We start from the raw sequence: 20,550 nt of genomic DNA, 5'->3' as shown, positions 1-20,550 counted from the left end.
AAAATATATAATATAGTAAATAATTTATAATGGGTAATGTAAAATTTAAAAATAATTTGTTACGGATAATGTAAAATTTAAGTAATAAAGTAAATTATATTGTTTGGGATGTTTGGTAGTGGTGAGGGAAAGGGAAGTTTCTGCTGCAAAGCATATTCAAATGCGAGGAAATTATGAACATCAGAACACGAAAGCGAGGACAAAGTTAAATTAGTAATCTTTCCCAGTTTGACCGCTGACACGGTCAAAGTACTTCTACCGTGTTTCCGACTCGTTTATCACGTTACACGACCCTATCCAATTTAAGTAAAATTCTGTTGCGCCTGTTAAATAAGAAATTATTTAGGACTATTATTTTTTTAAATATATTAATTAAAAGTATTAAAAAATAATTAAAAATTAAATTTAATTATAAAAAATATTAAAAAAAAAAATAATTTTTTAAATTATTTTTTTAATAATATTTAAAATAATATTTTTATTAAAAAAATAATTTTAAGCTTTAAATTTCAATACCAAATAAAATATTAGTGATGCAGTCATTTAATGTGACCCTGTTGCGCTGTTAATAAAAAATTATTTGTTGAAAGCTTATTTATAATTTAAATCAACTTATAAAGAAAATATAGTTACTTTTTAATGTAGTATATTTTTAGTGAATTTTGAGAAAATTTATTATATAATTGCTTTGAATTTTAATTACTATGCTATGATTATTTAAGAATAATTGTAATAAAAATAATTAAAAGAACTTTTTTTATAAGCATATTTATTGAATCCAATGAAATTAGTATTCATTGAATCTCAATGAGTATTACCATTGATAGTTAAATTTAAATTAAATAAAAAATTCAATCCTTTTTCAAATAGAAGTTCTAATTCAGTTAGAATTATTAAACATCTCCATCAAGAATGTGCTATTATTATTATTATTATTATTATTATTATTATTATTTTAGTCCACTTAAAAGTTTATTCCTAAGAATTGTACTAATGCAAAAAATAAGAATTGTAGAAATATATTTATAACTAAAAAATATAAATTTATTTAAAAAATTAAATTAAAAGAAAACTTTAAAATATTAACAAAAAAATTTATATGTTTACCTAATAAATTTTTTTTTCTTATTCTTTTACATAAATTCAAATATAATTATATGAAAATATTAATATTTTTATAAAATTTTATTTCAATTTATATTATAATAAAATTTTAATTAAGTTGAATTAAAAATTTAAAATTTATATAAATTTTAAGTCTTACAAATTTTAAAATTAAATTAAATTATTGATGGGTAAATAGATATAGAAGATTGCATCCTGTGATAAAGGTATCATTCATTTGAAACGGTATTCAAAAGAATGACAATGCGCATTGGCCTATTACATTTTCCCAACTTATAATAATAGGAAATTTCTTATAAGCTAGAACTAACGCCGTCAACGCATAACCTTCCTTCCCACTTCAAAGAAGCTGAATGGGAATCAACCTGAGATGGAAACATCGACTCTCTTTCTAGCTCCCTTCTTTTAATCTTCTTTTCCCCGCTCATCATGGCGCTATATAACGCACCTCTAATTCCCACAAATTCTGTCACAGATTAAACCTTCAACTTTCTCAACAATCTTAATTAACTTCTTTGGTCTCATTCCCATGGATTCTGCACCCCGTACTCTGGAAATCACAGTTTTATCTGCTGAAAACCTGCGTCTGGATGGAAAATCCGTGAAAAAGGACGCCTTCGTTGTTGTAAAATTTGATTCTCTCATTTCTAAATCTACCAAGGCTGATCATGAAGGGGGAAGCAATCCTTCCTGGAATCAAAAACTCGAAATGGACATGCCAATACATGCTCGCTTTATTGTCCTGGAAGTGCAATGTAAGATTGGCTCAGGGAATAGGGTTATTGGCACAGCTATGGTTCCTGTTTCTGATTTTTTTGGGGGTTATACACCAGTGAACTATTTGCACTTTTTGAGTTACAGGCTGAGGGATGCGAGGGGTGTAAAGAACGGAATTATTAATGTTTCTGTAAAAGTGAAGGGGCTAGCAGTATCGGGAAAGAATTTACCGCATTACCAGATTTCTTCCTCGTCATCGTCGTCACGGCCAACCTGGGGATTGCCTGCGGTGGAGAAGAATTATCCTGGAGGAGTAGTAACAGGAGTTCCTGTTTGGTGTGCATCTCGTGCTTAATTATTTGATTTGGGGTTTTGTCTTGACTTTGGATTGTTATCCTAACTCTGACCCAAACAACCATTCATTAATTTCTTTAGAATTAGAGAGTAATTTGTTTGCACCCAATTAATAAAATATATGATAAATTCATTCTTCTATATCTGTTATTTGTATTTTTTATTCATTTATTTCAAAACTTACTGTCTCCCATATCACTGTATAAAAAACAAGAACTTATAGCTTACTTCTTCATAGTCTTGACCTGAAGAAGAGAAGCTAAGGAACAACCCCTAACAAACGCCACAGACGACCTGAAAAAGGGAGAAAGAAAACCCAAGTAGAAACTCAGAAGACCCAATTCTTAAAGAAAAAAAAAATTCAGAAGATCCAAACCCAATTAAGATTTGGAGCAAGAAAGAGTTACCAAACATAATGCGAGCTAGTTATTTTGGTCTATCCTGTTCAGCACCTGCATGGAATGGAAAGACACTTGGAATTTCCACCAGTTCAATGTAAGCTAACTTCCTTGAGGGATGCATTCATGCAGTTTCATTTTCTCATAACAAAGGGGGATCTCCTTGTTGAGCTGTAAAGTTTATTAGTTGGATAGTTGACATGGTCAAAAAATCACACTTTCTGATGACCCCCAAAATCTATCTTTTAACTTTCTTATGCTTTTGTAAAGGTCCTGCAGTTTCATTAAAGAGGTACTGTTGTTCTTCGATTGACGATTGAGATTGAGAGAGCCGTCAAAAAGTCTGCTCTGGAAAAAATGAATTTTTAAATTTTATTTTCTTTCAAAATATGCAAGTAGAAATCAGAATAAAATAAACAAATAATTTGAAAAATATATTTAAGGTTTTGCACTTCATCACTTAAATATATAAAAATTTAATTTTTATTAAATTATATAATATAGTTTAGCGTGTCTCCATTAATGAAAGTTAACGTAACAACTCAGTAGTTAATTATTATATTAATAACTTTTCTTAATTGTCATGTTAATTTATATTAATAGAATAATAAAAGTGCTAAAAATAATAAAATCCAAAACCATTACTCATACAAAGTCAGTCCCCCACCCCCACAAAATTCCAATAGGCGGCCGCGGCTGCTCCATCAGTTTTAAATTTTAATTTAATGCCAATCCCTGAAGTCTAAGAGCATTATACAGATAAGTGGTACTGTCACGGTGGTCGCCGTCATCCCCATTCAAATTTTATTTATGATTTTTTTAAATTTCAGTTTTATTATGAATTAATGAGCAATATATATAAAGAAGAGGGAGTTGAAAATGCATCTACAGGTCCAGTTGGCCACCCACTAGGAATTTTCCTCTTTATGATTCCCGTAAGGTAGCCGTGGTTAGCTGAAATGTGTTAAAAAAAAAAAATTGTAGAACAATTTTGACTATTTTATTTAAAAAAAAAACAATAAATGTTGGATGGAGTAATCTTACTGCTGTTTCAAGGAGAGAATTTATATTCAATTATTGAGAAATGTATTGTTAAATCAAACAATTATAAATTAAAAAAAAATAATTTAGAAAAAAATAATTAAACGTATGGGGAATAAGATAGGATTCCATTTTGTCAAAATAAAATAGAAGTCAAATTGTTGGAAAAATTCCTCCCTGCTTGCGAACTTGGATTACGACACTTACGTTACGTGAAGCCATTCGAATTATCAAATATAATATAAAAATATAAACTATAGATTGACGATAGGGGCAGAACCATTCAAAGGCTGAAGGGAGGAGGGGTTCCCCAAAATCTTTTAAAATTAAAATTTCATCTATAAATTTCAATATATATTTTTAATATTTTTTATATAAATTTTATTTATATTTTTGTATTTATTTTTCCAAAAATAAGTTTCTGATTTTGGAACCTTTTAGCTATCTTTATAAAATGCTAATTAAATCTATAATAAAGATGATTGCCCCATTTATACTTTAAAATTATCAAACAGGTACTTAAACCTCCTTTTGCTTACTCCTTAGATAATGAAAACATTTTGACTGCGTAAACTTAATTAAATAAATATTAAAATTAGATGTAATTACCTTCCCATTGTCTACTTATATATAATTAACTTCAATTAAGACTTAATTAACTTCGATTAAGACTTGGATTTGAGATCTATAGTCTCGAAAATAATTCTAATATTATCGACTCAAAACTCATTTAATATCTTGTATTTTTCATATTATAATTTATTAAAAAAATTTTATAAGAGGAAAAGTGTTATAATTTATTGCGATAAAATGGTCCTTTTAATTTTTTTTAACAAATTTTTTCTCATTTAAATTCAAAATCTTCATGTATATATCAAATTAAATTTAAATAAATTTCCATGCAATTTCTAAAAAGAAAAGGAACACTTTGCCATGTGCATAGAAATTAGAAATCTCTTTGTTGGAGAATTTTGATAATTATGGTGTTTTGAACATGTTCCAAACATATAACAGAAAAATCGCACCTCCTTCTTCCTCAATTACACTTTCATTGCTTTACAAGTCTTTTTATTTTATTTCTTTAATCTCTTCTTTATATATATCTAAACATAAAAGCCTTTCTCTCAACATTCCCATTTCTTGTTCAATATATATTACTCACTTGGTAGACTCGATTTCTTGTTCACCCAATTCCCTTACTCAAATCCAAAATGGGAAGCACGTCCCGCACTCTAGAAATCACAGTCTTATCGTGTGAAGACTTGCGTATTGGTCGAAAATGGGTGAAGAAGAACACGTACGTCATGGTTAGAACTGACCCTCTAAACTATCGCGCCACAAAGATGGACACAGAAGGAGGTGCCTACCCTTCTTGGAACCAAAGGCTTTCAATCGAAATGCCCTTGCATGAACGTTTTATAACGTTAGAAGTTCACTGCAAAACGGCTTCTGGTGATAAAACAATAGGAACAGCGAGAATGCCGGCTACAGATTTCATGGGAGGATATTTACCAGAGAATTATTTGAACTTCTTGAGTTATAGGTTAAGGGATGCGAAAGGTGAGAGAAACGGGATTGTTAACGTTTCAGTGAAGGCAAATTTGCCGGAATATTTGTCTTCCAATGATAATGACAAGAAGGTGTCGGAAATTAACGCTTGTTCTATGACATCAAAGCCGGCGCCGGCGATCCCCATTGAAGATGGCAAGAATTTTGGCTTTGTGACTGGTATTCCTATTTGGAGCAAAAATCATGTCTAAATCGATTTCGTATAAAATTTTTAGAGATCGGTGTTCATGCATGGAAAGGTTTTCTTGCTTCCTTGTGTTGTTTGGCAGCACGAATATTAATTTCTTTTTTTTTTTTTTTGAAACAATATAATTTCCCATGTAAATAAATGAAGATCCATGGAAATGAAAATTCACCGATCGCCAAAATTGAATTGTCTCTGACGGATTTCAGAGTTGAAAAGCAGAGTCCAATTCAAATATTGAGACATTTCCAGGAATCAGCATCCCAGAAAAAAAGTTATTATTACTGAAATTTCAAGTACTTTTTAAAGTAAACCCAATTAAAGCAGAATTCAATTCAAATATTTTAAGGGAAATTGAGTAATTCACAAGCTTTTCATCACCGCCCATAGCAAAGGATAGAATTAATGCTACGATTGTATGCTATGCGAATCTAGGTAATCAATGAATTCATAACTTTAAATGGAAAAACCAGTAGCTCCTTGGTGTTGGTATTTGATCAAGGGAAGAAGATCGGAGAAAATGGGATCCTCAATCAATCCGTCCAAATTTGTTACTGAAACGGTGTATTTTATGGTGTAAAATTATAGAAAATAAAATGATTTAACAAAATTTTGTAGTTCATATTTTATAGGTATTATATTTTATAAAAAAAATTATAGAAACAGGTTACACATTGATCATAAAATTATTTTTAAAAAATGATTTTTTTTTATGTAAAATATATAAGTATATATACTATTTTAATTATTTTATTATTTCCTATAATGAATTATAATGTATTCCTATAATTTCTAATAAAATTTTGCCACATTTAATTTAGTTATTGGATTTTTTTTTAATTATTATTATATATATATATATTTTTTATTATAAACAAACTTTTTTTTCAATTAAATTAATAAAATTTTCATAACAAACTATTAAAAAAAAAAGATATCGCTTTACAAAATTCTAATAAATTGTAAAATTTTACTAAATATCTTATTTTTTGTAATAAAATAGTACTACTTTGTAATAAAATTAAGCAATCATAGAGTACATCTATTGAAATTGTTGTTATTGAGAAAATAATTTTTTAAAATATATTAATTAAAAAATTAAAATTAAATTTAATATGATATCTTTAAAATAATAAATTTTTTTTTTCAACAACAATAAAGTTCCCTTCAATTAATAATGAGTCTGAGGATAAAAAATATATATATATATATATTTTAAAATATTTTATATGCTATTAAAAATATAATTTAAAAAATTATTTTTATATTTTTATATAATTAAAATGTATTAAATTTATTTTTAATAAATTTTCATACTCTCAAGTTACCATATTTAAAAATATATTTTTTTTTTCATCATATAAACGCTTAAAATGACAATTTTTTAAAAAGTGTTTATTCAGCCCTGGAATTTTCATGTCAGAACAGTTAAAGCTATTTGTAAAACTGAAGAGGAGCTTCGCCGATCTTTCACGTTGCTTTGGCTACGTCGGCCTCTATTGTTTTGTCACTTAATGTTAATAATAAAATTTTTTATGTTTATTTTAATTCAGTATTAATTTTTATTTATTAAAATAAAATTTTTTAATTTCAATTTTATTTAATTTAAAAAAAATCACTTTATAATATGCTATAGTAGATTTCGATAAATTCATTAGTTTTTTAATTAATATTTAATTAAAATAAATTTATAAATTATTATTTATTATATTATATAAAAATTAAATACTAATAAAATGTTATTTTAAAAATTATTATTACTATTTTTTCGGTTATTCTAGATTAAATTTTAATTAATAATAAATAATGTATATAATTAATAATTTTATTAATAAATTTAATTAGAGAAAATAATTTTATTGATGATAATTATTAATTATTTTAATTATAAAAATAAGAAAGAGAAAATTAAAGAAAAAAAAAAGTCATCAGGTGAGGAAAAGTTTATACTTTAACTATTAAAATTGACTAAAGGAAATTAAAATTTAGTGTTTTGTTTCAAATTTAGGCCAGCATATGTTGAACGTAACATATAAGCGGAAATCCACAGAAGTTCAACAAGCACCAGTGGTCTAGTGGTAGAATAGTACCCTGCCACGGTACAGACCCGCGTTCGATTCCCGGCTGGTGCACCATATTGTGGAGCGGTGATGACGACTGTGCTACTGTGACGGTTGGGTCTGTCACGATCATCTGAATTCAGATGATAAATCGCACGACTGAGCTCTAATTTATTTTTATTTTTTTCCCGTATAATTTATCTAGTGAGGGTGTAGGAGCTGCCCTGTTAAAAAACACAGGAATTATTAATATTATTTTTTAAAATCAAACCTTTTTAATTTCTTAGAAACAAAAAGATCAAATCTTAAACAATTTCAACAACGATAATCACAATAAATAGACTGGCTTTACACATTTAAAACCTCATTTGACAAGTTCCCTTTATTGTAATGTATAGATAGGTCTGGTTAATATTATTATTATAGTTATCATTATTCAGAGTGAGCAGATTTCGGTCTGAACTGAAAAATCGAACTAAACTGAATCAATTCGATTAAATTGAATCGATTTTAAAATTTAATCAATTTGATTCAATTTGTAAATTTTGATAATTTTGATTAATCAGTTCGATTTGATTATTTTTATAAAAAAATAAAAAAATTAAACTGAACTGAGCTGAAATTACTATATATATATATATATAGAAAGGAAACCCTAAGATTTTTGAGTTCTGATTTCTAAGTTTTTTTTTTTTTTTATGTTTTTGTTACTGAGATTTAATGTTGAAAATTTAAAATCTTACAAAATTCAATTTTATCGGTTTAAAATTGAACCAAACAAATATCTATCGATTTGATTCGATTGTCTCTTAGTGATTGATTTAGTTCGATTTTTAAAATTCTTGATTTTTGATTTTCAATTTTATCAGTTGGATTCAGTTCAAAACCGAACCGACCGTTTCACACTCCGAATCGTTATACTTAACCCTCCTTGCAGGAGTAACACAACTATTAAGCAAAAGGAGGTTCTCTCGTTTTTGAATCCGAGATGTTAGAAAGAAGGCACTGACCAAGATACACCAGCAATCCAAAGGCGGAATGGTAGACCCAGGTTCATTTCCCAGCAGGTGCATCCAGCTGGTGCAATGAGGATACATGCACCCTCGTGATGGTCGGGTCTATCACTATCATCTGAGGATATGATGAAAGTAAGGTCCAGCTGAGCTCTAATTTTTCAACTGAGGGATAATTTACAAACGAAACCCTTCACTAACAAGTACCAACTACTCATTAAATCTGTTTCTCTAATAATTAACAGTAAAAATATCATATACATTAGGCAGAGAGACCGAGAAAAGTTACAGATAATTACACATCGTAATGATAAATCTTGAGATTGGCACAGGCTAGATTCTGTCTCCAGTGAATACGGTCCACTGCTAGCAAGATGGTCATGTGCACATGATAACACAGCTAGGCAAGAAGTTCTGTCCGGAACTCTTGTCGACAACCTGGTTTCTATACTTCTTCAATACAAATTTGGTTGCTTGCCTTTAGAATGTTGAACTTGCAGAGAGGGCAGGTTGCATTGATGTAAAGCCACTTATCTATGCATGTGCTGTGGAAATGGTGATGACAAGGAAGTTCACGCAGCTCAGTTCCATCTTCATATGCAGAAAGACAAATGCAGCATTCCTGTAACATGTAATAACAAAGACATATCAGAGATGACTCAGTAAAGAACATATGTACGAGCTCCAACCACATACAAGATATAAATTCAGGGGAGTAAATCTTAAATTATAGAATTAACCATATGATTTAGCATAGCATTTAGAAATGTAAAAAAAAAAAAAAAAAAAAAATACTGGATTGCAAATCTGATTCAATACCACAATAGTTTGCTAATAGAGATCTAAACAACTTTGGTTGATGGGCCTAACAGACACCAGACTCCATCCCACCCTTAGCCATTTGACCTAAAGCTCCATGGACCCATCACAAAGCAGTTGCAATTTAAGAGATACATTTTTTTAGAAGTGATATAGACAACTTCCTGTTTCTGGGATACTTACAGCATCCTCATGAGAGAGTAGACGCTCAGTGGGCATATCAATTTCACATTCAGCCATCGTCCCTCCAAAAGATGCTTGAATCTCACCATTAACGTTCTCAAAATTTCCCTTCCTGTGGAACTTGTACTTAGGCAATTGATCAATCTCTTCCTTTGTTGCTCCTTCCTGTTTTTCCGTTAAGGGGGAGATGAAATCAGGCACACAATAAAAAGAACATGAAGCAAAAAATTTTAATAACAGCACTAAAGCACTAAAAATAAACCACTGAAGCATTGTCATCATGCATTAAGTAAATGACATATGATAATGCCAAGGCTTTCCAATATCTAGCTCTTGAGCTTCTAAATAACAGGTGAAAGCCATATTTACAAACGATATATCCAGAAGACCACAATTAAACCAGGCAAATAGTTCCATAGGTTCAAGATAACAGCAATATTCCCTCAATGTGTTTCTTGCCATGAGGTCTCCTGAAATTTGATCTTAAAACTTATCCAAGAAAATTAAATATGAAAAAAATTCTCAATTAAATGTTTCAACAGTTCAAGAGCAAAGAAAAAGAAACAACAGTTATTAAACAAAATTTCTATCATAATGGGCCATCAGCTGAGAGATTCACCTACTCTCTTTTAATTTACGGTTTACTGTGTTGTCACTTGAATTGGCTTATGCCTAAAGAACAGTTATAATATAAGCTCAATTTCACACCTGCTCATGCATGCACATCGTGTTGTGCACATGAAAAAAAAAAAAAAAAAGAACCACTGCCATGAACTACAAGGAAGACCTGAGAAAAGTGAATTACCCTATCTGTCATGGCATATAAGATTCCAATTATACATGGAAGGCAGAAGCAAATAGCAATACCAATGAGAGATGCAACAGCAACACAGATAATTACAAAGATCACATCGAAAGCAAGAAATGTGATACAAAGCCTGCAAAACAAACCAGTAAACAAGTCAATACACATAAAACACTTCCTGATGTAACCAAGACCAGATTGAAGGAAAATTTTGTTGAAACAAACCAGTATAGCTGAGGTGAATCATGTGTCACATTTTGGCCACCAGCAGTAACCCAGTAAAATCCGACAATCCACCAGACAAATGAAAACATTGTATTTGCAGACTCCAGGGGCTTTACAACACTGTGGAAGTAAAGTTCCATATCTATTATTCATTAAAAAGTATAGGCTAGAACCTTCCTCAATCTTAACAAAGTGAAGCATCAACAAATTCACAACAATTGAGCAACCCCAAGTATCCCACTGCTTACAACAGGACAGTCTTAAGTTCAATTTCAAATAATAGGCATATCTAAATCATAGAGAAGAATGCTCAAAGCTTACACATTGAACACACATACATTAACAACTACACCCAAAATCAGACAAACGAACACCTTGCGCCGCTCCTAGCCACAAAATCATAATAGGGAGTTGAGTTTCATTTATTCGGACGAGAGAACAAAAGTAGAGAGGATCAGAGGACAGTACAGCATCTATCTAGTTAATCATCTTCTTCAAGAAAAAACAAGAATTTGTCCTATTTCCCATCGAAATAAACACATAATTAAGCCAAAAAATAAGAAAGCAAAAGCGTACCTAGTTTCATCATCATTGGCCTGCTCTTCAGCCCCATAGTACACAGAATTTCCTCCATCACTCCCCGATCCCGAAGTGGAATCCCCACTTGCCCAAGCCCCATTGACTCCCAATCCCACATTCCTTCCACTACGCCTTCTGTACTCGAAGATCACACAGGCAATATGAAACACACACTGCAAACCGTACCCAATAATCCACAGCCTCAACGGCACCTCAGGTTCCTCCTTGACGCTGAGCCCCAACACCACAACAGCAATCCCCACGAAGGCCAAATTCCACAACACATCTAGCACAATAATAGGCTTGGAGTAAGCCCAATCGCTCTGGCGCCCCTCGAGCTGCTCCGCCGCATTTTCGCGCACCCGGACAGAGGGCTCCCGAAGCATCATGCGACGGCTGCTGGCTCGCCGGAGGAGCCGAGCAGCTGCACCACGGAGGGGCTGCGGCGGGTGGCGCAGGAGACGTCGGCTTCGGAGGAGGTGGTCGGCAATCGAGTGGGTGAGGAGAGGTGAGGTGTCAACAGAATCAGACGTCGGAGACGAGACAGAGGGATTTGAGTGACGCATTTTTTTTTTTTTTTTTTAGGACGGATTCCAACAACAAAGAGGCGAATTTGAAAGGCTTGAATCTTCAAATACCCAATTGGATAGCTTTATTTGAAATGACTGAAACTTGAAATTCCGAAGAAATTTAGGATTTTGGAATCGGAAGGGAGCGTTTGAATGTGCAAAGGAATAATTTTAGTACAAACCAATAATTTACAACACGTTTTAGAGGATTTGAAATCCAATCAAGAAGTGAAGCCAAAAAGGTTTTATGACACTTTTGCTGATGCTGACTTGGTATTGTTTTCTCTCAAAATAAGAGTACCACGTGTCCTTGACTTAAATCAGCGTTTTGAGTGAAAGCATAGGGAGAGTATAAAATGTCGTTTTGGGTGCAAACGCAAGCGGGAATGAAGAAATGGAGTACTACGGAAGCGTCCGTCTACGATTTCCATCCGGCGCTGGACTTACTAAGGCGCATTTGGTTTAATCATTGAATACTGTTGATGGTATTGGTGATAAGCTATTCTTGTTAACTAATAGTTGATAATTGATAACTGATGATAGCTGTTTTATGTTAAGTGTTTGGTAAAATTATATTTAACTGTTGCTGTTGATATGTGAAATGACTAATAAGAGTATATATCATATAATTTATTTTATTATTTAAATAAATATAAAATTATAAATTTATTACATTATATTAAATATATAATTATTAAATTAATATATTATATTATTTAAATAAATATATAATTATTAATCTTTTATATTATATCATTTATTTTATTATTGAAATAAGAAAATAATTATTTTTTAAGATAATTAAATAATTTTAAAAATATAAATAAAATAATAAAATAATTATTATTGTTAATAGAAAAATTTATAATTAATTTTAAGTTTTTAGATATAAATAAATATTTTATATTTTATGTTATTAATAAAAAATATTTTATCAAAATTAAAATACGTTAATTAAAATGTTAAAATTTAAAATGAAAAAATAAAAATATTAATAATATTAATTTTCTAGTTAAATAAAAAAGGATAATATGGTCAAAATAAAAAATAAAACCAAATCAGCTATCAGCTGATGAGAAACAGCTCTAAAAATAGAGCTGATACAAATCTACGGTGATGGGTATAATATCGATTGCCATCAATTATCAATTTCTATTTTTTTTAGCTTGCCAAACACTATAGTTTACCTGTTTAGGTGTCTATCAGCTATCAGCTGCACCCAACAGGTAAATCAAACACCCCCTAATTTACTTTGTCCAGTAAGCGTCCCCTCCAAAAAATTTGCCGGTGTACCCTCGCCTCCTTTTTCATACAATTTGTTTTTCTCAATTAAATTTTTAGAAAAATAATCAAAATTTTAAATTAAATAAAATAAAATTGATTATTTCTATTTTAATTTAAAATTAATTTAATTTTAATCAATTCAGTTTTATAAGTATTTACTTTGATTTTAATTTATTTTATTTGCACTTCATACATTTCACCATTAAATTAAATTTTAACAATTTATTGAATCGTAACTATTAAGAAGAAGATAAAAATTACCTTAGAAACAACCATGGACAAAACGGTGTCACATAAGGTTACATAGAAAACTAAGATTTATTTTCTCCAATAAGTTGAAAGAGGTAAACTTGATAGAAAATTATTGCCTGTACCTATGACCGGCAATATTTAACATAATCCGTTTATACGACATAATACTATATATAATTATATAGTTCTTGATCTCTGATATAAATGAGTTCTAAGTCATAAATAATCCGTTTATGATACACTAAAATTTAATCAAGTTAACTTATATTACTTTAATCCATTTAAATTTGTAATAATTTATTTTATTTTTACAATTAAACTATGTCATTATAATTTTAATTAACTTTGACATTTGAATAATGTTTAGATATTTAGTTGAATGTGTAATTATTATATGATTAATAATTGTCCTGATGGCAGAATTCGACTCTGCACGTATCTATATGTTTTGTGGTATTCTATGTTATGAGCCAATGGGCAAAAGCTTTGTCATATTCTTGTTGAGAACTAATAGTATTTAGTTGTGCATTGCTACTGCAATCTCTGATTAAAATGAACTTTGACTCTGTTGATTTTGGAGTTGCCGTTTTAAATAGTTGAGAAGCTTATCAGCATAAAAAAAAAAGTTTTAAGAATTTTTTTAACTATCAGATAATAGTTAAAAAATATATATAAAAAAAAAAAGACCTTTTGCCTCTGATAAATTTGAAGCTTTTTTGGAATAATTGATGTTATATTTAAACTAGAAATGCATTATCATTTTCCTTCAGATACTACCACGTCCACCGCCTGAAGACGAAGCAATATCAACACCAATTTTGGGGGCACAGAGTGTCCGAGGGAGGGGAGAGAATAATAATAATAATAATAAAGAGCAAAATGGTTACAAAAATAGGGCATAAAACCCGAAGATTTGAATTTTGTCATAACACATAAAGGAACCAGGTGGGATGTACAGAGACATCCTAATTAATCTAATGATCCATTTAAGTTGTTCTTAACGAATGCCCGCACGCTATATATAAGAAACATAATAACATGATTAGAACAACCCATTTGACACTCACTGAACCATATTACACACCACATTCTAAATTAAATTAAATCTTGGAGCTTGGAACCCCATTGCCAAGTACCCTCCTCATTGACTGAATCCGGAATCTGCATCTCCGCCACAAAGTCTCTCAGACAGGATACCCACCTGCTATTAATTTGTCAAAACTCTCCTATTATCTACCTTAACCAACCATATGGGGGATGAAAGATGGTCGAGCCTCAACTAATGGAGCAGGCAGGATTGGTTCCATGGTGTCGAAGCATCCAAAAATTGAGTTGCATTACCTACAGATATCTCCATCTCAGGTTCAGCACTCTTCTTTTCTTGCATGCTCTGGAATTAGACGCTGCCGCAGTTCTGCAGTTGCACCAGCCATCTCTGCAGGGGTGTTTGGAATGAGCAATATAAAGAGAAAATTCTTGGTGAAAATGACAGATAAGAGCCTACCTTGAGCTGTAAAATTGAACAAAGGAGGTAGTGCTTGTCCATTAGGCAAGCATGCATTGGGGTTTCTCAAGTCATCAAAGAAAGGATGAGCACATGCCTCCAACTGTGAGCCAGGAAATTTAAATTAGGTTGCTAAATTTCTCACCATATGCAAATTTCAAAAAATAAACATAATTGCTATGAAAATATTCAAAACTTCATGAAACTACATGCTCTTACAGCATTGCAACGTAGATTCGGTGAATACTGCAGCAGCCTTGATACAAGATCCACTGCTTCAGGGGGCATTCGCTTGTGAAATATCTGCATATTTTAATATTAACAAGACACCTATCACCACAGAAACTACACCCCACCTCCTGTGAGGGTAAAGGAAGAAGATACTCCAAATTATCAACAAACCTTGTGCCATGGGTGAGCTTTAATCTGAGGGAACTTAAATTCAGTGTAATTTGGATTCATGCACCTAATTTCTTCTCTGGTTGGTGTTCCCAGAACCTGATTTCAGATGGCCAACAAGGGGGAGAACTAAAAACTTTGCCAAAAAGTATAATCAAGTATAAATAGAACACGAGAAGCTACTACATTATACCTTGATAATTTCCACCAGCTGATCAACACCACTTTCCCCAGGAAACAGTGGCTGCAAAAGTAGGGTAAAAAAAGGCAAAAACCAGTAGACATTAGAAGTCATCATAAATCCAATATCTTAAATGATGAACAATTCCACTCTCTGCACCTCATTACCAAGAAAAAAGGTGAATTACAAAGTTCCAATTAAGAGGATGATTTAAAAGAATAATCCATGATGAATGACACAAAATACAGCACCTAAGTACATGCACACCAGATGGCACTGAAATGCAAAAGAAAAAATTTCGGACACAACAACAACTAAAGGCCTATTTGGCATTACTGTTGGAACTACTGTTGAGAAAATCACTTTTTAAAATATGCTAGTTAGAGAATATTAAAAAGTAATTTAAAATTAAATTTGATAAGTTTTAATCATAAAAACACTAAAATAACAAAACATCTTCTTCAAACAGCTTTTTTTAATAGCATCTAAAATGGTGCTTTTATTTAGAAAAATAGTTTTGACCTCCCAAATTCAATGCCAAACAAACACTAAGCAGATATTCAGACAATATGCCATAAATGTTCAGTCAAACTCCTTACAAAGTGAAAAACATAAAAAGAGGATGAATTGAAAATAAAAAAAAAAGGACCACCTGACCAAGAAGAAGTTCAGCCAAGACACAACCAACAGACCACATATCAATAGCAGTTGTGTATGTAGTAGCCCCAAATATAAGCTCTGGTGCCCTATAATATCGTGAGCAAATATAAGATATGTTGGGTTCACCTGGCACCTAAAGAAAGAATGGTAAATTGAATTAGTTTTCTTCAAATCAATGGCATACTTTAACTGCAACTGGGGAAAATAAAAAGAATAAAAATAAACTCACCAGCTTTTTTGCACTTCCAAAATCACATATCTTTAGTTGGTGAGTATGGGGATTGACCTGCAGAATGCATCAAAAACTTCAAGACAAGATGTTTTGTGATAAGCCAAAAATTCAACAAGGCAAGCTATTGCTGCTACAGGTATCATAGAAACTTCAATGAGATAAATCACATTAATCTTGAAAGGCAGAAAGTAAGGAGATGGCGAGTAGCTCTCACACCCCTTCCCCTTTAGATGGAAATCATTTTCAAGTCCAATAGCATCCAAAGGACCAAAAGACACATTGCTAGCCAGTTGCTGCCTATTTTTCTCCTTGTCAATTTCAATTTTCCCCTCGAGTTAGCTAAACTAAATTGTTAAAAATACCAAGCTACCAACTGTAATCTCCCTCACAAAAAGGTTCACGTAGCCACAATTAAAGTAGTCAGCAAAATTTGAAGTGTTAACTGGTAATAAAGTGTTTGTGCAAGGGTCAATTCTTCGAAGTATCAAAATAACGAGGGACAGACTGTAAGTAAATCTTACCAGTAAATTCTGTGGCTTAATATCACGGTGACAAACACCAACTACATGATGCAAGTAACTTAGGCCACGACAAATCTACAAAAACAAAGAGCATAATACTTAAATTGCACAAAAACTACATCCAAATTAGCAAAATCAGTACACAGTACACATCATAAGAATCCACAAGTCACAACCACCAAAAACTGGACAAACCAAGGAACTTTTACAAAGTTTACCTGGTAGGTATACAGTTGGACATATAAAATAGGCATGTGTTGGTGGTTCATCTTGTTATAGTGCCTAGAAACTCGGTGAACAGTCTCAGGTATATACTCCAGGACAAGGTTAAGATATAGTTCATCTCTCTCAGTAGTTGAAAAGAAAAAATGCTTCAGTTCAACGACATTAGGATGGTTGAGCAAGTGCATGATCTGAAGTTCTCTATTCTTGTATCTCCTATCCTGCAACACCTTCTTTATTGCAACTGCTTCACCAGTTTCCAACCACTTAGCCTATAGCATAGATGTATGAAATATGAAATGGTGAGGGAAAAAAGGCATAAAAGCACCTATAGATCTAAATGTGTCTGAGCATGCTGATTAATTCCACATACCTGATAGACAACACCAAATGAACCTGTGCCAACCACACGCTCTGCCATAAATGAGATTGTCTGGGACAAGAAAAGGAATCAAAGCATTTAAAACAAGTGAAAGGACAAGGCATGGAAAAGCAAGCAATTGAACAAAAACTTGGAAAATACAAGAAGACTACAAGAGTTAAACAGAATAATTAACTAACCTGTTTTGGTTGACCATTCCGACCACCCACCGTTGTTGCAATTATATGACCAGTTTCTGTTCCATTACCACTCACCATGGTAGCCTCCATATCCTTCATTGTGCACAATTAGACATGTAAAGACTATTGAATATTAATTCCAACTATTTGCATTGCTCATCATTGCCATAACAAATCTAAGAGTACAAATAATCCATGCAGGTATCTCCCCAATCTTGTGGAGTTAGGGGTTATTGCATCAGACTCAAAAAAATTTACCTTTTCGTCATGGTTGGTTGGTTTGTCATCCCTGATCCTCATCTCATTCATTTCTTTGGGAAGCTGATCATAACCAGATTTTTCTGTTCTGGCCTTCAAAGATGGGTTGGATGTGCTCGCAGCATTTTCAACTGATGTAGAAGCCGTATGCTGCTCCATAGCAGTGGCACTTCGATCATCTAAGTATAATTCCCCATCAATTTTCTGCTCTGTTTCTTGATGAACCTTCATCCTCTTTGTCAAAGAGTCCCCACCCTAAAGGAAAAACAGAGGGAAAAAGCACATTTCTCACTATGCAGTTCTTTCACCATGTTACGATCTAAATACAATATGGAGTCTTAAAAACAGAAAGATATCCAAAACTAAATAAAAAGCACAAACATCTAGCCCATCACAGTGTCTGTAGGCTTGGGCATGCAATTTGATTAATTAAACATGCATATGAAGTTATTACTTGGAATCTCCCCTCAGTATAAGACCAATAATAATTGAGCAAAAGCTGACTTATACGATGATTCCAGAAACCCATAATGACAAATATATAAATTGAGTTGCACTGTCATTCACACTTCCTCCAGTAAGCATTTGAGACCCACAGATGATTTCTAAGATAAAATGTGATCCTGTTTTCGCAATTAGAAACATGGCTGATTTATAGGATTAAATGTGATTCTCTTTTCACACTTAATTATCCTCTTAAGTGCAAATCAATCATAAGATTCCATAGTCAACATCACATAATGACACAAGACCTTATATGAATGAGTTATCCAGCACTTTTCTCCATTCTGAAGATAGCATCACTCTCTCTGTCTCACACCTCCAGCTTCTTTAAATTTTTTTTCTTTTTTTAAAAAAAGAAAATATAATAAAGATACATGTTAACCATTCTCAGTGGGGAAAAAAAATAATTGTGATTTGACTTATCAACAATCGCAACAACAATACTCTTTAGAAAAGCCAACCACTAATCTATAGTTTCCACATCAATTACATATTACATCATTTATAAAAAAATAAAAGCATAATAAAACCCTTATAAATAACACTCATGATAATACATGTTACACTTGAGCTACAATTTCGCATACCAAAATTGCTCAGCCAACCAATAAAAACTCTTTAACGATTGAAAGAAACACACGCCAGAGAATGCCCAAAAGCCATAACAAATAACCACACAAATCAAAACCCAATAGAAAGGCTAAATCCAAGACATTATTATTATTATTATGTTTTCACCAAACAATAGTGATGTGAAAATACGCATGAGGTACGCTCATTGCCTCCCACACTAAGGCACAAAATTGGAAAACAAAGAAACTTAAACTTTATCCCTGGTCCATCAAAACTTACTAAAAAGAAAGGATCAAATTCCCCAAAATCGTTGATAATCCATTACAAATCAGAAATGACATCCGCATCAAAAGAACAAAGTCAAGAGACGAATGTACAAACCCAATACATCTTAGTTCTTACGGTCAAGAACCCTCTCAGCCCAACAAAGCATAATAATTATAATAATAATAAGTAAATAAAATTTGCTCAACCGCGATTCGCTCAACCATAACACTATTAAGTATTAAACATTCGACCTTCCATTTTCCTTCACACGATATTCTCAGCTACCAAACAGATATTGCAAGAAAAATAACACATCATAGAAAAAGATTTGAACTTACAGGATCAGAGGATATAGAAGTACGACCAGAAGCAATGCTTTTCAATCGACGCATCACATTCATGGTTTCTGTCTCCCTCAAAGCCAAACCCTAATCTCCCTTTCAATCCCCAAAAACCAACAAAAAAAAAACTAAAAATTTCCCAAAAATTAAAAAAAAAAAAATCTAACGCTATACAAGCTCAGACGAGAGAAACTCAACCTTCTCTCTCCTCCGCGTTCAACAGAGAGAGAGAGAGAGAAGGAATTTGAAAAGAAAACTTGAAAAAAAAAAAACAACAAAGCAAACACGAGTTCACAACAAAATCCCTTGGTTTTATTTTCCCTCTCTCTCTCTCTACGGAAATTCTCTTTTCTCTCTGAAGCTCCATGTGTCTCCTGTCCGATATTTTTTCTTTTTTTTTTTTAATTCTGGTTTTGATTTTTCCGTGGTCAAAGCTCGACCAAAGGCCAACAGCCAATCATTCCAAGCTTCAAATTTTTTTTGCACTTCAGTCAAACGAGGAATTGTGACCGTCGATTGATAATTATATTGTGATCGGACGGTTACTGGGGTGAGATTATTTGAGGAGAGTGGGTTGTGTTGTTACATATATGCCCATGAATTTTGACTGTATTTACAAGAAAGGGATTTAAGACAAAGATGATGCGAGCGGAATATTCGGGTCCATTGACGATTGTTTTGGCGGTTACATAAATTGGGGTGGTTTGAGTTAACGGATTCCAAACACAGTTCATATTTTGTATATTTTAATTAGTAACTTACATAAAAAAATTTTATTAATAATTTACATTTTTAAAATTTAATAATTTTATAAAATATTTAAATTTTATATACTTAAACATAATATATAAAAATTTATATATAATTATTATGAAAAATATATATTTTTATATTTAATTAATTATTTATATAAATAAATTTAAATAATAAATATTTAATATTGAAAATTCAAAACTCATTCTATTATGATTCAATTGAATTAAGTCATATTTAGTATAATGTAATTAAAATTATAATATAATTATAATTATATTATATATTTAATCATATTATTTAATAATATAAAAAATTATGTAATAAAATAATAATTATATAATATAATTAATTATATTTAAAGTAACATAATAAAAATAAATATAATTATGATTAT

The 20,550-nt window shown here is 31.4% G+C and overlaps 4 protein-coding genes and 3 non-coding genes across 8 annotated transcripts; 5 read left to right on the top strand and 2 right to left on the bottom strand.

Moving 5' to 3' along the window:
• Positions 1-1,577: 1,577 nt before the first annotated feature.
• LOC110643291 (BON1-associated protein 2) lies at positions 1,578-2,337 on the top strand. The gene has a single exon (XM_021795628.2). It carries the CDS (start codon positions 1,655-1,657, stop codon positions 2,195-2,197), a length of 543 nt encoding a protein of 180 aa, XP_021651320.2. The 5' UTR covers positions 1,578-1,654; the 3' UTR covers positions 2,198-2,337.
• A 2,309-nt stretch (positions 2,338-4,646) lies between these two features.
• On the top strand, positions 4,647-5,625 carry LOC110643314 (BON1-associated protein 2-like). Its single transcript, XM_058154132.1, has one exon. It carries the CDS (start codon positions 4,847-4,849, stop codon positions 5,393-5,395), a length of 549 nt encoding a protein of 182 aa, XP_058010115.1. The 5' UTR covers positions 4,647-4,846; the 3' UTR covers positions 5,396-5,625.
• A 1,824-nt stretch (positions 5,626-7,449) lies between these two features.
• Positions 7,450-7,520, top strand: TRNAG-GCC (transfer RNA glycine (anticodon GCC)). Its single transcript has one exon. It is a non-coding gene; the product is annotated as a tRNA-Gly (tRNA).
• Positions 7,521-7,530: 10 nt separating this feature from the next.
• LOC131183715 (small nucleolar RNA snoR114) lies at positions 7,531-7,615 on the top strand. The gene has a single exon (XR_009151752.1). It is a non-coding gene; the product is annotated as a small nucleolar RNA snoR114 (small nucleolar RNA).
• Positions 7,616-8,528: 913 nt separating this feature from the next.
• On the top strand, positions 8,529-8,615 carry LOC131183716 (small nucleolar RNA snoR114). Its single transcript, XR_009151753.1, has one exon. It is a non-coding gene; the product is annotated as a small nucleolar RNA snoR114 (small nucleolar RNA).
• Positions 8,616-8,672: 57 nt separating this feature from the next.
• On the bottom strand, positions 8,673-11,884 carry LOC110643286 (E3 ubiquitin-protein ligase At1g63170). The gene is made up of 5 exons (XM_021795624.2): positions 11,070-11,884; positions 10,494-10,613; positions 10,269-10,401; positions 9,464-9,628; positions 8,673-9,083 (listed from the first exon to the last, which is right to left on the bottom strand). Exons 1-5 carry the CDS (start codon positions 11,636-11,638, stop codon positions 8,907-8,909), a joined length of 1,164 nt encoding a protein of 387 aa, XP_021651316.1. The 5' UTR covers positions 11,639-11,884; the 3' UTR covers positions 8,673-8,906.
• Positions 11,885-14,057: 2,173 nt separating this feature from the next.
• On the bottom strand, positions 14,058-19,760 carry LOC110643287 (shaggy-related protein kinase alpha-like). 2 transcript variants are annotated; one of them, XM_058152373.1, is made up of 13 exons: positions 19,398-19,760; positions 17,716-17,970; positions 17,458-17,550; positions 17,270-17,329; positions 16,893-17,168; positions 16,675-16,749; positions 16,151-16,207; positions 15,914-16,054; positions 15,274-15,324; positions 15,084-15,179; positions 14,901-14,984; positions 14,682-14,784; positions 14,058-14,612 (listed from the first exon to the last, which is right to left on the bottom strand). In XM_058152373.1, exons 1-13 carry the CDS (start codon positions 19,458-19,460, stop codon positions 14,542-14,544), a joined length of 1,425 nt encoding a protein of 474 aa, XP_058008356.1. In that variant the 5' UTR covers positions 19,461-19,760; the 3' UTR covers positions 14,058-14,541. The 2 variants fall into 2 exon arrangements, with proteins under 2 accessions (XP_058008356.1, XP_058008355.1); XM_058152372.1 differs by lacking the exon at positions 19,398-19,760 and adding an exon at positions 18,170-18,313.
• Between the last annotated feature and the right edge of the window lie 790 nt (positions 19,761-20,550).

This window comes from Hevea brasiliensis, chromosome 9 (genome assembly GCF_030052815.1).
Source record: "Hevea brasiliensis isolate MT/VB/25A 57/8 chromosome 9, ASM3005281v1, whole genome shotgun sequence".
NCBI lineage: Eukaryota > Viridiplantae > Streptophyta > Magnoliopsida > Malpighiales > Euphorbiaceae > Hevea > Hevea brasiliensis.
The sequence above is the reverse complement of the archived record's forward strand: the minus strand, read 5'-3'. Positions and strand labels throughout refer to the sequence as shown.

Coding starts and splice junctions, on each gene's coding strand:
- LOC110643291 (XM_021795628.2), top strand. CDS start 1,655: ATGGATTCTGCACCCCGTACTCTGGAAATCACAGTTTTATCTGCTGAA.
- LOC110643314 (XM_058154132.1), top strand. CDS start 4,847: ATGGGAAGCACGTCCCGCACTCTAGAAATCACAGTCTTATCGTGTGAA.
- LOC110643286 (XM_021795624.2), bottom strand. CDS start 11,638: ATGCGTCACTCAAATCCCTCTGTCTCGTCTCCGACGTCTGATTCTGTT. Junction 10,402..10,493: donor GATTCACCTCAGCTATACTG/GTTTGTTTCAAC, acceptor TTTGTTTTGCAG/GCTTTGTATCACATTTCTTG. Junction 9,629..10,268: donor TATATGCCATGACAGATAGG/GTAATTCACTTT, acceptor ACGGAAAAACAG/GAAGGAGCAACAAAGGAAGA.
- LOC110643287 (XM_058152372.1), bottom strand. CDS start 18,244: ATGGGTTTCTGGAATCATCGTATAAGTCAGCTTTTGCTCAATTATTAT. Junction 17,169..17,269: donor CATTTGGTGTTGTCTATCAG/GTATGTGGAATT, acceptor TCTATGCTATAG/GCTAAGTGGTTGGAAACTGG. Junction 14,985..15,083: donor AAGCTCACCCATGGCACAAG/GTTTGTTGATAA, acceptor TAAAATATGCAG/ATATTTCACAAGCGAATGCC.